The sequence below is a fragment of the Vanellus vanellus genome (genome assembly GCF_965231255.1).
Source record: "Vanellus vanellus genome assembly, chromosome: 7".
In the NCBI taxonomy this organism is placed as follows: Eukaryota; Metazoa; Chordata; class Aves; order Charadriiformes; family Charadriidae; genus Vanellus; species Vanellus vanellus.
This window is the reverse complement of record NC_138912.1, coordinates 41171871-41187369: the sequence shown is the minus strand read 5'-3', so window position 1 is coordinate 41187369 and position 15499 is coordinate 41171871. Positions and strand designations below refer to the sequence as shown.

General features: G+C 49.4%; 1 protein-coding gene across 1 annotated transcript in view; it reads right to left on the bottom strand.

Annotated features, from left to right (window-relative positions):
* Positions 1-2521: 2521 nt before the first annotated feature.
* LOC309674129 (bifunctional 3'-phosphoadenosine 5'-phosphosulfate synthase 2-like) overlaps positions 2522-15499 on the bottom strand; it is a gene marked incomplete at its 5' end in the record, with an annotated part of 66529 nt that continues 53551 nt past the window's right edge. Inside the window, 11 exons of the mRNA XM_082486069.1 lie at positions 2522-2891; positions 3375-3604; positions 4331-4599; positions 5409-5544; positions 6547-6794; positions 10161-10272; positions 10724-10837; positions 10960-11078; positions 11341-11479; positions 12186-12421; positions 14358-14463. Of these exons, the coding sequence (XP_082342195.1) occupies positions 2750-2891; positions 3375-3604; positions 4331-4599; positions 5409-5544; positions 6547-6794; positions 10161-10272; positions 10724-10837; positions 10960-11078; positions 11341-11479; positions 12186-12421; positions 14358-14463 (1851 nt within the window). The 3' untranslated portion in view covers positions 2522-2749. The remainder of the gene's footprint in view (positions 2892-3374; positions 3605-4330; positions 4600-5408; positions 5545-6546; positions 6795-10160; positions 10273-10723; positions 10838-10959; positions 11079-11340; positions 11480-12185; positions 12422-14357; positions 14464-15499) is intronic.

Here is a 15499-nt window from a genome sequence, read left to right as displayed (position 1 = left end):
AGGCTGCGGCGCTCTCTAATGCCCGCAGCCCCTTTACAGTGGTGGGAAGAGACCAAGGGATGCAGCAGCAGCATCACCCCCTATTTCGGCAGGGTTTTAGCAGCGAGGAGGTGCTCAAACACCGTGTGGCAGGAACAGCGCAGTGAAACACGACTTGTTTCACAGCAAAAAGGTAAAGGAACTGAGGTTTCCACACGGACACGGGCTCCCTGGTCCACCTTGCTGCTGGCAGGTCCGGCCATCACATGGCTGGAACTTGGGAGGCTCTGACACCTACAGGTCTGTTGCAGCCCCAGATGAACCTCATGGTTGTAATTCCCCCCCCCCCCCCCCCCCAAAAAAAATTGCAAAGTGAGAGTTAGTTACATGTATAAATATTTATTCGTACTAAAAGTGAGTGTTTTGTAGCAGAGTATCAAGTTCAGATTATATTCAATCATGAGATGCATCAGTTGAGGTACAAATTCCAGTCTTATGTCTTTAATAAATACACTATAAAAAAACCTAGTCCACATACTCTATTTTAATCAGAGGTAATCAGTACGCTACGGTATTTTAAAAGGCTAATACAACATTTGTGTTTTGCTGTAACCATTTGGATTTACTGCAGGGTTTTTTGTTTGGCTTTTTTTTTTTTTTTAAACCATTTGATTATTTTAAAAGATGAGTGGCTACAGAACTATTTTACTACCTAAAAATGACAAACATTGCGATCAGAAATGGGAGTATTGCTTTTGTCTTCCAGGTCCCTGCCAGAGGGCCTGAGTGTAAAAGGCATGGGCGCGAGCGCGCTTTCAGCTACTGTCGTGGGCCTTGCAGCATTTTTCTGGAGGTATAACACAGCTTTGGGCTCTTTGCTCTGAATACTTAAAAAAAAAAAAAAAAATTACAAAAAAAACCCAACACCCAGCCCCAAACAGTTGACAAATGAAAAAAAAAAAACCTTCTTCCAAAATTATTCTTAATGGCATCTGTAGCCTCGGTCCCTGTACCATGGCCACAGCAAAAGGGGTTTTAGCTTGCGATGTCGTTCTCTATCTTATGTTAAAGGAAGAAGCGGTGATTGTTTTTACTGAGTGCGGATCCATTATTAATTACAACTCAAGTACAAGAAGAGGAGAACGCAATTGCCATTTCATTTGAAACACGTTCTGACCGGTCCTGGGGGCGTCTACTAAAAAGGACGAGTACAAAAATCATCAAATCGGGTTCTTGCAATAACTAGTAAGTGCATAGATGGTTTTTCCCCCCACCCCACCCCCCCTAAAAACCCCACAGCTGAGCGGTGGCCCTGCGGAAGCCTCCGCTGACAGCAGGCAGGACACCAAGGCACAGGAGGCTGAGGACTCAACGTTCAGACCTCACCGGGCACTGAGACACGCACTGGTCCCGGCGGGATGTGCTGGGGGTGAGATGCAGACAGGGCCAGGTAACGCTGCAGTGTTGCGGTCACCCCAAAAGCTGCCAGTCAGCGGAAAAGCCTCAGGCGCAGCGGCAAAGTCCATGTCCAGGAGAGGGGGAAGGAGGGAAAAAGAAGATAAGGTCTGCGGTAACTTTCCACCAGCCAGAGCTGGGAGCTGCACCAGCCACCGGCTCTCGGTTCGGCCCCATCAACCGTCCCCCAGCCAGAGCCAGCGTCACCGGCCTGCGGACACAAAGTAAAATCAGGTCCCCTGTACCCACATGGGGCTACAGGTACAGATGAGGGCAAGCGCTCGAGCCATCTTCTCGCCTGATTAAGGGGGTACAGCTGCTCGGACCCACCTCACACTGTGATTTTTGCCGTTTTGCTTTTAATTTGCCGTTGGGATGGAAAGAGCGTGGGCAGACGGTACAGGGATCTGACCCTGCCAGGTGGGAGGATACCCACAAAAGCACATAACAGCATCCCCAGTTTTTGCTCGCCACCCTGGGCTTTCTCAGCAATCTGCCAGGCTTTATGGTGTCCCCTGCTCACAGGCCCACCAGGCTGTGAGCACAAGGACAGCCACGGCAGAGGCCCCAGGGAAAGCTGAACTCGGAGCACCAGTGATGCTCAACCCAGGTTTTGTTTTGACCGGATGGGTCAGGCACGAAGAAGCAAGGAAGAACAGTGAGCAACAGTGACTTGGCCACAAGGAACTGGTGATGGTCAAGGCTGATTAAAAATAAAAAATAAAATCCTTTCAAAAAAAAAAAGACATTAAAAATAATCCTGCTGTTTGTTAGCAAAAATTGTCTAAGGCACAACCTGGAGGGCAGCAGCTGGATCCCAGCATCAAGTGCCTGTTTTCCACCCCAGCAGCAACAGCTCCTTGCTCCAGCAGCCGCTCCTGCCTCTTCGGGCAGCGCCGGGCGAGGGCTAGAGGAAAGGCACTTCATTTCTGCTCCGTGTGGGGACAGACACGTTTTTATGCCGGTGCCAAGGTCCCAGCTCTGCACCAGGGGTGCAGTGCGCAGCCCTGGCAGCACCAAAATGATCCAACAGGCCCGTCCGGAGGCCGTGCTGGGCTTCCCGCAGTCGCGCTCAGCTGGGAACGAAGGCCCCGTTGCTCTCCCCCTTCCAGCTCCACAGGGACACTCCTGGCAGCTTCAAGGGGGAGAAGGACCAGGCTCATAGTATTTCTGATTAGTAAAAAACACTCTGACCCAGGTAGGAGAATCCTCCAGTCAGAGCATTGGAAATGCCAAGTAACTGATCTGTGTCATAGGGAATCAATCAATCATCGCCCACTCTTAATACAAGTATTTCTAGGGAGGAGGAGTAGCATTAATTCTTTTTTTCCAGCGACTGGTAGTACTCAGTTAGGATTTTCCAAGCTTTGGGGGCCATGAAGCCGTCTGGCGGGTTTTCACCTTCACGAGCAAGTTTCCTCATGCGTGTTCCCGAGATGAAGTCAAAATCGTCGTGCCTGCGGCAAAACAGAGACGGATGAAATCAGCACAACCGGCCCGAGTCGTCCCCGGGACGGCTCTTCTGCCACGCCAAGCGCGCAGTTGGAAACCTCCTGGCACTGGCAGCACCCATCTGCGGCTTCACACCTGGGTTTGCGATGGGCAGCAAACTGGGATTGCTCTTTTGAGAAGAGCTGGAGTTGTACACACTTCTCCAGCTGCGAGAGGCTCTACTTCTACTGCCACTTAGTCCTGGAAGTGTCTTATCCTCCCTGGTGGCTACAAAGGTGCATCTTTAGTTTCATGAGACCCACCCTTGACCTGGTATCAGCTCTTGGAAAGGAAAGAGGGCGGCTTTCACCAGTCCTTCCCCCAGTCCTCTCTTTAAGAGGAACGATGACTGCTTCTCCCTCTCCCCTGGCATGCTGCAAGCCAGACGCGATCGCAAACAGCACACGCTGTGTAGGCTGAAGGAACAGCGACGCTGCTGCCTGCATTACCTTTTTGGGTCATAAAAATCCATGGCCTTTTTCAGTTTATTGTAAGCAGCCACCCGGAAGGGGATGATTTCCACTGAGGTGAGGCCCGGCGCCATGCTGAGGACCTTCCCTCCCTGCGTGGGCTCGTAGAGGTCCTTCTTGGTCTCGGGGTGAGGCATGCCTGCCGGGTCGCGCCCCACGATGTAGAAATTGGCCCCGGCAATCATACGAGCTCGGCAGTGCCACTGAACCTGCAGAGACACAAGGAGCGCTGGCTGAGCGCTGAGCCGCAACCGAGCTGCCCATAAAAGAGATCCTGGCGATCCTCAGGAAGGAAGGAAGGAGACGCATCAGCAGCCTTGCTGCAGTTTCTCATAGCGATCAGGCTGCCCGGACTCGTCTTCCACTGGCTGGACCTGATGCAACATCACAGTTCTCCTAAGGACATGTATTTCAAGGGAAACACTGGGGATGGGAACTGGCCTTGTTCCAATTTGGCAGCAAAGGGAGGTAGTGGTTTGCATTTTGAATGTAGAAAGACAGTGCTCGCCAGCCCTTGAGCCCCACATGGGCGAAGGCTGCCCATGCATCCCTCTCCTTCCTCCTTCGGGGGTGGGTTAGAGTCTACTCGATTCATCCCACCGATTTAGGGACAGAAGGGAAACTACTGGGAGAAAACAAATGACCATCGTTGCCCGAGAGAAAAAGGTCACAGCGGTAAAGTCTGTTTCTAGCCACTTTCTCCCCCAGCTCTCCACACAGCTTGTGAAAGCACAGGAGCCCACAGTGCTGAGCTCTGCCGGGTGATGGCTGCTGCAGCAAGCTGCGGGCCAACCATGGAGGGAGCTAATAGCGAGGCAACAGCTACCGACTCCCCTCGCTGTGGCTTTCTGGAGCTGCGCAGGCAGACTGGCAGCCAGCATCCCCACGGACACGCTTCACGTCTTGTTGTGGTGAGCAGCCGTTGGCTACGTTACCTCTGTGGGGCCGGCGTAGAGCATGGGAGAGGGGAAGATTGCAACGATGGTTGACTTGGGGTCCAGGACTTGCTCCTCCAGCACCGCTGCGTGCTGTTTCATCCGCCACTCCAGCGGGACGTCGTCATCTTTGGTCCATCCTCCCAGGGGGTGGAGGAGAAGCACGGGGTTCTTGTAACCCCTCTCCAAAAGCTGGCGCCGCGTGTCCTGCATGAGTAGGGCGTGCCCGTTGTGGACAGGGTTGCGCAGCTGAAACGCAAAGATGGCATCTAAAAGGGAAAGATTCAGAGGGTCACAGGCTTGCGCTGACCATCAGATTTCATTTACACACTACATATTTCAAAACAGTCATAAGATACATACATCGTAAGATGAGTGTACTATCTTCACAGGAACAAGGCGTTGGATACCTTAGATGAGTGTTTCATACACGCACAGTGCCTCTTCATCACCCTGCCAAGTTTATTTTCATTGCACATCCTTCCTTTGGGGATTATTTCAGTCCTATCAGCTCTCCTACAATGTTTGTAGAGGCCTCTGGACACCTCCACTGAGTTCCCTGACTTCCTAAGTGACCTGCCGCCTCTCCAAGCTCAATGGCACCTTCAAGAAGGCCAACACTCTCTCCCCAAAGTGAGGGTAGGTGTCCAACGCCTGCCAGCCTGCTGGGACAGACACCTGGGAGAAGATACCTGACCTGTCCCCTAGGTGCGAAGGCCAAGCCCATCAGCACAGGGCTTTAAATGCCCGGGGTGTGGAAAGAGAGGCTCTGACCTGCCAGAGAGGACACAAACAGGATGCTCAACGCTTTCCAGTCCGGTGCACAGAGTCGCCCATTGAGGACGCAGCCCATCACAAGCACCGTCCTTAACCAAGAAGACCCCACACCACTTCTTGTGCCGTGTCCTGTGTCCCTCTTATTGCTCGCCCCACCTGAATAGTCCCATTTTGGGAGCACATAGGAGCAATCTGGCAAGCGCTGTGAGCTTGAGAACAAGTAATCACAGATCGCAGAAATCTCCTGGTGCCAGGTAGGGCAAGAAGAGCCGTGTCACCTGTGCTAACCCAGGGCACTCACCAGCGTTCATTTCTCTAAACTTCTGCTTAAGAGCAAGCGGTGTCAGGCGGTACTGGTCCAACCCGTCATTCCATTTGATCTTCTCTAGCACCAGGAGGTCTCCACCAACCAACCAGTCTCCGCTCTCCATCACCATCTGTGAATTACAACCACATGCATGACGCAGGGGACAGCAAAATATCTCCTTTTCCTTTTCGCAGCCTCCTTTGAAAAGTGTTAGGCTTGACTCCGCTTGTAGAGTCATCTTCCCTCCTCATTCAGAACATTGTAGGGGGGGAAATATTCTTACAGTGACCATGGGAACAGAATGTCACAAGCAGCGCAACCCCGTATAAGCGAGGCATCAGCCACCAAGCCCCAACCCCTGCACCCAGCTGGGTGCTGGACTCCCCTCTGGCAGCCAGGGGGGAATCTGCAGATTACGGCACAAGACCTTCCTCTGCTTCATTCTTTGCCCTTTCCTCCTGGGAATAAGCCGCTTGCAAGGTGAGCAACTGCCGCTGAATAATTCAATGATTTATTTTATGATAAGGGAAAAGAATTAACATGGCTTTAGTCTTTTCAAGCGGGAAGCTCAAGTCACTTGGTGTAACCTGCAGCTCTCCCTTTCTAAGGGATGATGTTCTTTGTACTGCCAGAGAGGAAGAGAGAAGCTGTAAAAATATAACACCCTTGTTGGCAGCTTGTATGAAACAACCAAATTGAGAAGTAAAACGTAGCTAAAAGGAGCACGAGACCACGATCTGCAGCACTAGCATTTGGTAGCATCACTGAGATCGTCACACTCCCAGCACAGGAAAACTTTGGGGACTAAGTTGGTGGTCGTGCTAAAAAAGTTTGGATGTCGGCACACCGGTGACCATGAGTGAATGAAAGGAGCAGCTCCTCAGCAGCACGCTCGCTTTCCCTTTCACCTTGTGCTTGTTACCTGATGCTCTCACCAAGCAGTAAGCGCGGCATTAACTCGCGAGCCTAAAAATTCAGTCCTGCCTGCTTGGGACGTGATGGTTCCCAGTAAGGAGCTGGGCTTGGAGAGCAGACACACCCCTCAAAACCTTGGAAAGGTTCAATTCTCCAGCCCCCAGCCGTGTTTCCCATCCTGGCCAGGTTTCCCAGAGCAGCAAGGGGACAAACCTACTTTGACGTGCGGGTGCTTTGCGCAGGTGGTGCCCCAGACGCGGGCGCAGCGCTCCTCCTTCCTGTGCTCGAAGTACTCGGGGTTCTTCAGGACCGCCACCTTCCGCCCTGCATAGCTGAGCGCCAGCGCCTCGCAGCCCTCCAGCCGCTCCTTGTCCTCCGTGGAGATCGGCAGCACGATGGGGATGCTCAGGTTGACAACGCCGTCTGGGAAGAAGCCCGAGGGGGAGGATTTTAACGTACTCCAGCCTCAAACACTGCTCTTGGGCCCCAAGTAGACAGAGGTTTTCAGAGGCACACATTCTCCCTTTGGAGAGCCAAATTATCCGGGAGTAGCTCAGGGATTCACCATCAGTGATGTAACTTTATTCCCTGCCCCATTTTTTCTGCACTGCTAATAAATAATGATGTCAGTGGAATACAAAAGCTCTTTATCTTTGGACCAGAGATGTCTCAAAGACACCTGGAGCATTTCATTACTTTCTGGACTCTCTATCTCCCTGGAAAGGTTGGTTCTTCTACAGTTAGCCTGCTGTAAAGTCTCTTTAAAAAAATCTTAACGTACGCGGAAAATACAAGCCTGGATATAACCCCCACCTCCTCCGCCAGGAGAACAACCTCTATTAAGAGAGCTCCGGCTTGGTGTTCTCTGGGGCATCTCACTCCCTGCACAGCTCCTGAACAGCCTCTTCCAACGGGGAAAACACCGTCACACTTTGCTTTGTTTCTTTGTTGGTTTTTTTTTTTTTTCTGGATATCTCCATCCTGTTACTCCTTTTCCTTTATATGTCTGGAGAGTCCAGTTTTAATCTATTTTCTGTGTGTAGACAGCAAGTCTACGTTTGCCCATGTAGTTTCTAATTTCAGCGTTGTCTCTCATGTCATGTTGGTTTTATCCCCAACTCCAATACGGTCCTCCCATTCCTCCTTGGATATCCCAGTATTGATACAGAAGAATCAGCCTCTCCCATGGGTTTCCATTCACAAAGAAGAATGAACAAATCACTGATTCAATTTGTTCTGATCTGACTTAAATAATTTTGGACCCTTGAGAGTCTTAATTTGAGGATTTTGCCTATGATGTAGAATTTTTTTTAAAAAATCTTTATTAAAATGTTTGCATTTGCTTTTAATTTACGACTAGGTATCATTAGTCTGCCAGACAGCAATTTTCAAGCACCTTCACGAATAATCATAACTCTAGTCACATCAACTTCATACATTTAAACGATATTAACCAGTGATCAGTCAATAAAGTCAGCATGGAAAAAGCTGGATTATGAAACCAACAAATGATGCTGAAGCTGAGGATCTCCGTGGTCCATTTCCAAATGCAAGACACAGAGTTTAAAAAAAAATAAATCACTCTAGCGAAGGTAATTAAAAAATTACACGACTGGGATTTTTGTGAAGACCGTTGGTAGGACACTGGGTGTGTCACGCCACTTCGTAACCAGCCGAATCATAAACAGGCCATGGCTGCGTCTAGTCTTAATAATTTTCTTTTTTAAATCGCAAAAAATTATAACAAAAAAAATCATCTAATTGTAGTAATTTCCGTACAACCTAAGAACAGTTATATACATACCAGCTACAGAGCGATTCCTTCCTGGGAGAATACAAACACAATTAAGATAATTAATACTCACAGGCACCAGTTACAGCAGCCATTTTCAAGAACCAAAGCCGCTCATTTAAAACCTCTGGCAAAGCACCGCCTAACGGCAGGCGGGGTGCCTGCCGCCACTGCCACCACCGCAGTCCTTGGTGGCGCTGCCCCAGCCTCTCCGGCGCTCACCCGTCCAACATGGGTCATGGTGCGCAACACCTACGCTCTCGCTGTCACCCAGCCCCAACAGAGGCACGCGTCGCTGGTGCAGAGGGCAGAGCGCCGGAGGCTCTGCGGCACTCCTGCTGTCACACCACGGGCAGATCCACCTTTCTTCCTGGTGGCCACCGTGCCCCTCCACAAAGCACCTCATCCACCCAACTGTTGGTAGTATCAAGGTGGGATTTACGGCTCAAAGACTGAGTGAGAGGAGCGCTAACTTGCACAAGTCCACCGTAACAGATGGCAGCCCTTCCAAGCATAGCTGGAGCTGCCAAAACATCACCTGCACTGCAGAGCAAAAGAGCTGGACCTATGACCCTGGAAAGACCAGCCTCAAACCTCTCTTTGGCAACACGCACTCCAGCCTCGGCACCATGAGATGGAAACCCTCCACCGTTTCCCAAAGCTCATCCAAGCAAACTGGGGGTGTTCTCCTTCCTGCCCAGATGTCACCCTGTGGGTCTGACCACTCAGATGTTGAGTTTGGAGACCTCCATGGAGACAAGGTGGACTGGGGACTGACACTGATGCCCTCTACTGCAAAGACCTTGCTCTGGAGAGTTCATCCTCCCCGAAAAGCAGGTGTCCTGGGCTTTGTCCCTGACCCCGCAGAACTCTACAAATCCTGACAAAACCTGCAGAGCCAGAGGACCTGTGCTCAGTGATGCCAACAGGTTTGGGGGAGTGCCCCAAAAATAGATGCTCTCTGAGACGAGGCTCCAGCGCAAAGTACGGAGCTTTGGAGCAACGTGGCCATTACGGAGTGCCTCTGCGACCTCGTCAGGCACAACAGGCAGCTCAAAGACCACAGGTCGGGGTTCGATAACAAGGAGGTGTGCTTTTTGACACTGTTTACACACCAGGCGGGAGGTAAAAGGCTACAAAAGCAGAAGCCCCTACACAGACATTCCCCCAGTCCAAAGCAAGCAGTCCTGAGCTTTGCAGCTACTGCGTGGTGCCCAAATCCCAGTAACAGCAGCAAGTCACCGCCCTGTGCAACCACGGGATCCTCTAGAAGGACGGTAAGACTCAAAGTGGACTTGCTCACCAAGATCCCAAATCCCCGAGGCCAGAGATGGCCATCAGGTCTACAAAACCCAAAGTGAGCACCCTGCATGCCTGTAAAGTCACAGCAATGGCATCTACAGCTGAGAAATGGGACGTAACTATCTACTGCCCTGGTCTCAGCTGTAGGCGATGGCTGCCTGAACACTCTTTGCCTTTTCCAGGAGTGAAGCACCTCTAACATGTTGCTAAGGAATAGGTAAATCTGACTTATTTCAAGTTACGGTAATGGATAAGCAGGAAAACGGGGGGGGGGGGGGGGGGAGGGGGAGAAAACAGGCTCTGCTCCTGTTTCCAAGGAACAGGCTGCCTTCTCCTCCCACCTCACATTCAGCCTGGCAGCCTCCCGGCTTACTTGGCTTTGGGTTTGCATCTTTATTTACCCTGGTATAACTGGGCATGAAAAGAGCTACACAATGGCTGCCAAAATGTTTGATGGGCACCGTGCAAGATGTGAAAGCTGTGAGCCAGGGTCCCAGCCGGAGCACGGTGACCTTTGTCACCTTTTGTACCCTTTGGAGCATTTCAGAGCACGGCTTCCTGGCCCCCGAAGTCCTTCACGAGCCCTCGCATTTAACAGGCGGGAGGAAAGAAGGAGGACAACACGGCCGAGCATTAAGCTTTTCCGTACGGCTGCCTGCCGAGACACCACGGGGTAAGCATCACGTCCCGCAGCGGCTTGCCAGCCAGCGTTAACGCAAAGCATGGAGGATTCGTACCATTCAGCAGGGTGCCAAAATGGATCACTTGCAAGTACTCCGCCTCGCGCATGAAGCCGGTCAGCGGAGTGGCCCAGCCTTCGCTCAGCACCTGCACCCACTGCAGATCCAGCTGCAAAACAAACCCAGACGGCACTCCTGTCACCAGGTCACGCTCAGAGGTTGCTTTTCCTTCCCTTCTGCTGCAACAGCACTCTCGTTTGTTCTGCTTCTATTATAGGACATTCATAAAGGGGAAGAAAGCCATTTGGGGGGGGGGGGGTTTGGGTTGTTTTTTTTTTTAAGCCAGACTCACATACTTTCATAGCACAACAGCTTGCGGGGCTGCACTAACACAACGGAGGAGACTGAAGGCCCTGGCTTGTTACAGCACAGGGTGAAGACACAGCAGAAACAGGCTGAGGATCAGGACCATGCTTCAGCTCGCCATAAACCACAGCCACGAAAGGACACAGCCATCAGAGGAACAGAGCCCCCTCTAGCAATATCCCTGTCAAAGCTTCGACCCTCGAAACAGCTAAATAATGAGTGAACAGCAGCACAGCATCCACGTGTGACGATACCTTAGTGATCTCTACGGATGGCAGTGTCTCTGCTTCAGCTCGGACACTCTGGAGTTTATTTTCAGGTACAAACAGCTCAAGAACATCCTTGATCGAGCCACGGGGCACAATGTTCTGAAAGAGAGAGACAGACAGCAATTAAGTCACACACTGTTTTTTTTAAATGCACACCAAAAAATCAGTATCTGAAAGCAGGTTTACAAGCTGCTGGTGGCGGCAGCATAAAAATGACCTACTTGTGTTTGGAGGAGCTCCACAACCTGCTGAATACATTCAGACACTGAGGCAACATTTGTTTTCAACACTAGTTCAGGAGATTCTGGCTTCTCATATTCCGAGTCAATCCCCGTGAATCCTATGGACAATTAAACCCAAAACAAATTTACTCAATGTAATGCTCGGTGCCCCAGAGCCAACAAAGCTGTACAACCAACCAGCGAGCATTCAACCGTACTGGGTACTACAACTGACACTCGTGACAGCAAAATTAGGGAAACAGGATACTCTCGTGCACTACAAAGAGCCTTTAGTAACCCACCTCTATGTGCAGAGCTGCAATGACAAACTATCCAACGTATCGGAAAGCAAAGTCAAAAGAAGAGCTCGCTCTTCCATACCTTTGATCTCTCCAGCTCTTGCCTTTTTGTACAGGCCCTTCACATCTCTGCTTTCACAAATATTTAGAGGAGCATCCACAAAGATTTCAAAGAAAGGAAGTCCAGCCGCCTCATGAATTTTCCGTGCATTTTGACGATCCTGTTGGGAGAAAGACAGGAAAATCATATGCATCCAAATTACAGCAAGCACCTTCCTACTACATGACATGCCCTGGAATTCAACACGTCAATTCATCTCTGGTATACATTTATTCTAATTCTAATAAGGGTTTTTCTTAAAAGATACTTTTTAAAAATAAAAAAAAATCTACCACTTTGATCTGCTCTCAGCTCTTTCCATCCGAAACACCAAGAAGATCTCTTTGTTAAGCAGGACAGCAGAACTTTAGAACATGAAAAATTATCTGCCCTTGTGTCAAAAAAAAAGGAGCTGCTTGCATTGACTTGATAACAGCAGCTACTTGGTATTCTCAGGAAGCATAAAAACATAATCGATACTTCTTCAAACAGAGTAGCAATGGTACTGAAAGGCTACTGTTTCTATTCCTCTTTTCTGCCTCCTAACGAGTTAATAGCCTCTATAAGGAGATTTTAAACTCCTCTTAGCTTTTAATCAATTTGTAATACTGAATATATTCAGAGAGGTCACGTCAAACTGCCCTCCAGAAATTTGTACCGACTGCATGTGGTTCTGCGTATCGGTGGAGAAAAAAAGAACAGAGAAGAAGTTAAAAGGAGTGTCTGATGGCATATAGGAAGTCTTCTACATAAATCTGTCTTCCCCAAGAGCAACCATGACATCAAGGCTGCCCAGAAAAGAGCAGAATATGACGCAGCGAGTTTACCTTTGCAAAAGGAGAAATGAAACTAGTTATGCAGACAAGCCCAGCATCAGCAAACAGCCTGGCCACCTCTGCAATGCGGCGGATGTTCTCCTCACGGTCCCCAGCAGAGAAACCCAGGTTTTTATTCAAGCCATGCCGAACATTATCACCATCCAGGGAATAGCAAGGGATGCCATGAGAGACCAAGAACTCCTCCAGAGCAAAGCCAATGGTTGTCTTGCCAGCTCCAGAGAGGCCTGTTGGAGACAGAAAAGTGAGGTTCAGGTTTGAGGTCAAAAGAGTGAAAATGACAGTGTAATGCAATACCTCCTGGGACACTGGCAACAGAACTCCTTCTGTCTGAAGTTCCTTTAAGGAAAGAATAAGGTAGGGAAGCTGGATTCATCTTTTTAGCACAGTTACCACCACAGAGCCCGGGCCAAGCCTTCTCTTATTGAAGAGATGGCATTAATTCCATGAGAAAAGCTGCTATATCCCAACATTTGGAGGGGTTCAACCGAGCAGAGTTGCAAAAGTACCTCCTGCTGAGCCATGGTGGGACAAATAGGTACCAGTAAGTAGGGGAAGCTTGAAAGGATGCTGTTGCCTGTAAGTCTCTCATCATCTTCCTCTTCCTCCTCCTGTTTCCCCTATGAACAGCCAACTGCTCTCCCAGGCTGAACCCACAGAGAGGTTCTTGCCACAACTGTGTAGGGTGGGACAGACTCCACCAGTAATTGCCTCTCTGCATCCACGGACACTTCCTTCTGCAGGAGCAGCACCCACAGATCCGTGCAAACAGGAGCAGGATGGTTGTGTAGACAAGCAGCGCATCTTCAGCTGCCCGCATCTCCCAGAGTCATCAGCCAGAAAGACAATAATCCAAACCAAGGTGGTTGGTTCCCATCCCAGTTCCATCCACTTGCACAGAAAGCACTTGCGAGTGGCTGTGTCAGAAAGCGGCAAGTGCACCTGGAGCACCAAACTCCTCCTTCCCCTTGGGTGGGGATCCATGTGTTGACAACTCCTTGAGATGGAAGAGGACTTTGACTTAGGAGAGATAATACCTCCAAACGCCACACCTGCCTCAGGAAATACTTAGCCTTGGAGAAACTCCTACGGAGATATGTCTTACATATAGTCTTTTAAAATTAAATTGATGGAAAGTTTGGAAACCACTGTCTATTTCAAAGAATAATCATCAGTCAGAGATGCTCAGACCTTTCAGACATGGGATCTTTGAGTGATACTTGAAAAAGAAGGAAATTGGCTTGGATAGGTTTTTTGCCTTCAGAAATGATATTAAAGCAGATTAGGCATTGGCCTTCTTTTCAAAATTAAAGAGGAGACCAAAACAGAAATGTGTTTTAATCCAACATCTAGCACATAAACTGATGAAGGCAAACCAGAATGGCTTTACAAACCCTTCCAAGTAAGTCTTTCAACACTTTCCGGCAGTCAAAGAAAATACCAATATTTAACAAGCAAAGAAACAACTGGATAAGCAGCAAAAGACAGAGTTGTGTAAATATTAGTGGAGCAAAATAAATGCAATTGTCATTTCTAGCAGCCCCTAATCCTCAAACCGTGTGTTTATCTTTCAAAGCAGAAAAGAAGGGCAACACAGCGGAAGGCATACGAAATGAGAAATAACATAAGAAACCCATAATGGCCGTGCAAGGAATCGCTTCCAGTGCGGCTTGCTGTCCAGGAGTGTTTATTCTTCAGACAAGATGACTGCCTTGTTGTGCTGCTCACGAAGTCGCTTTAAACACAATAAACTCAGGTGTCCCGATAAACTTCCCACCAACCCAGAATGAAAACATCCGCATTCTGTTTTGGACAACCCCGGGCACGTTTCCCTGCCAAGGACTGGCTGGATTTGAGCCAAGGCTTCCTCAGCTACGCACTTGGGAACAACAAGTGCGACCCTTAGGGCTTCTGACGTGTTCGAAGGAGCCCGATAACAGCTGCGAAATTCATAAAAACAATTAGTTATGGGCAGCAGCTGCCAGGGAGAATATCTTGCTCCAACAGCACCGCATGTCAGTGTTTCCCACGTGTAAATGTTTTGCAATTCGCAAGGAACGCTGATGTTTCCTGCAGATCCCAAATCCCCACCTCCGAGCCATACGCAAATACGCAAGTGGGTTTCACACATGAAACCACGCTTTCACACCCAGACAAAAATACCTGTTAGCCAAACCGTGCAGCCTCGAAACCCGCCCCTGGTACCGACGACTTGTCCTCTCTTACTCCTGCTGACATGATGGGCTTGGTAAACCACATTGGTTGATCCCTGATGAAGACAAAGCAAAACAAAACACTTTTGTTACCTCGTTGCTCTCTGTACAAAAGAGAATCTCAGCTGGGACTAATATAAGGGAGAGGAACACAAATTCATTAAAAATCCGCACGAGCCATTGGAGCAAACGTTGGCAATTTCGTACAAAAGGGAAAACGGCGCAGAAAATAGTTGCTTTTGGCGTAAGTTGGATTTGTGTCTGAACAACACAGACTCGTTTGCCTCTGCTCAGAGGCCTTCTGGTGGCAATGCCTTCATGTCCGCCGCTGCTGGCAGTGGCAGAAGGTGACTTGCTTTGCTGCAGGAGCGCTGCCAGGTGACTGATACACCCGCAGGCAGGCAGGGGAGGACACGGAGTCCGCGCAGAGATACAGGCAGCACACTCCCTGCCTCTTCGGCATTTTAAAACACAGGCAGACTTGCCTATTATTTTAATTGCACTTGCAAAACAGAAGCAACTTGAGGTGCTAATTTACTTGCCGTGTTTAACATAACGCAGCTTCTAGTAATTGCAGATGAGGCAAGAAACAGCGACAACGCAGGGCTGAGCTGAGCGAGACCGAGACCCAGCTGGGAAAGACGGCGGGATGGGAGGCAGAGAAAACAGCACCTAACGCGTACACGTGCACTTGGCCGTGCAAACAAGGAACCGGCACGACGCTGAACCAGAGGCCTGAATGTTGGTGGTTCATAATATCGACCTGCTCTCCGCTGGGACGCAGACTAAACCAGCCTGTCTGTGCCCTGCAGCTCCAGCAACGGTACTTCGACAAAGACTTTTTGCACATAAAATATCTACGAGACCTTATTAATTGCAAGGATTAAGTTTCCAACTGAGGCAGCCAAAGGAAAAGAAGTCTCCAGAGAGAGAGGAGATATAAATATTTTCTCCCCAGCCGGATTCTTCACCACTGTAGGTTTATCCTTTTCCTATCATCAGTACAAGAGAGTTTGGGCTTTCTCATGATTTACATCTCACTAGATAAATATTTCTGCATCTGAAGTCACAGCAAGGAAGTGATCATCTTTC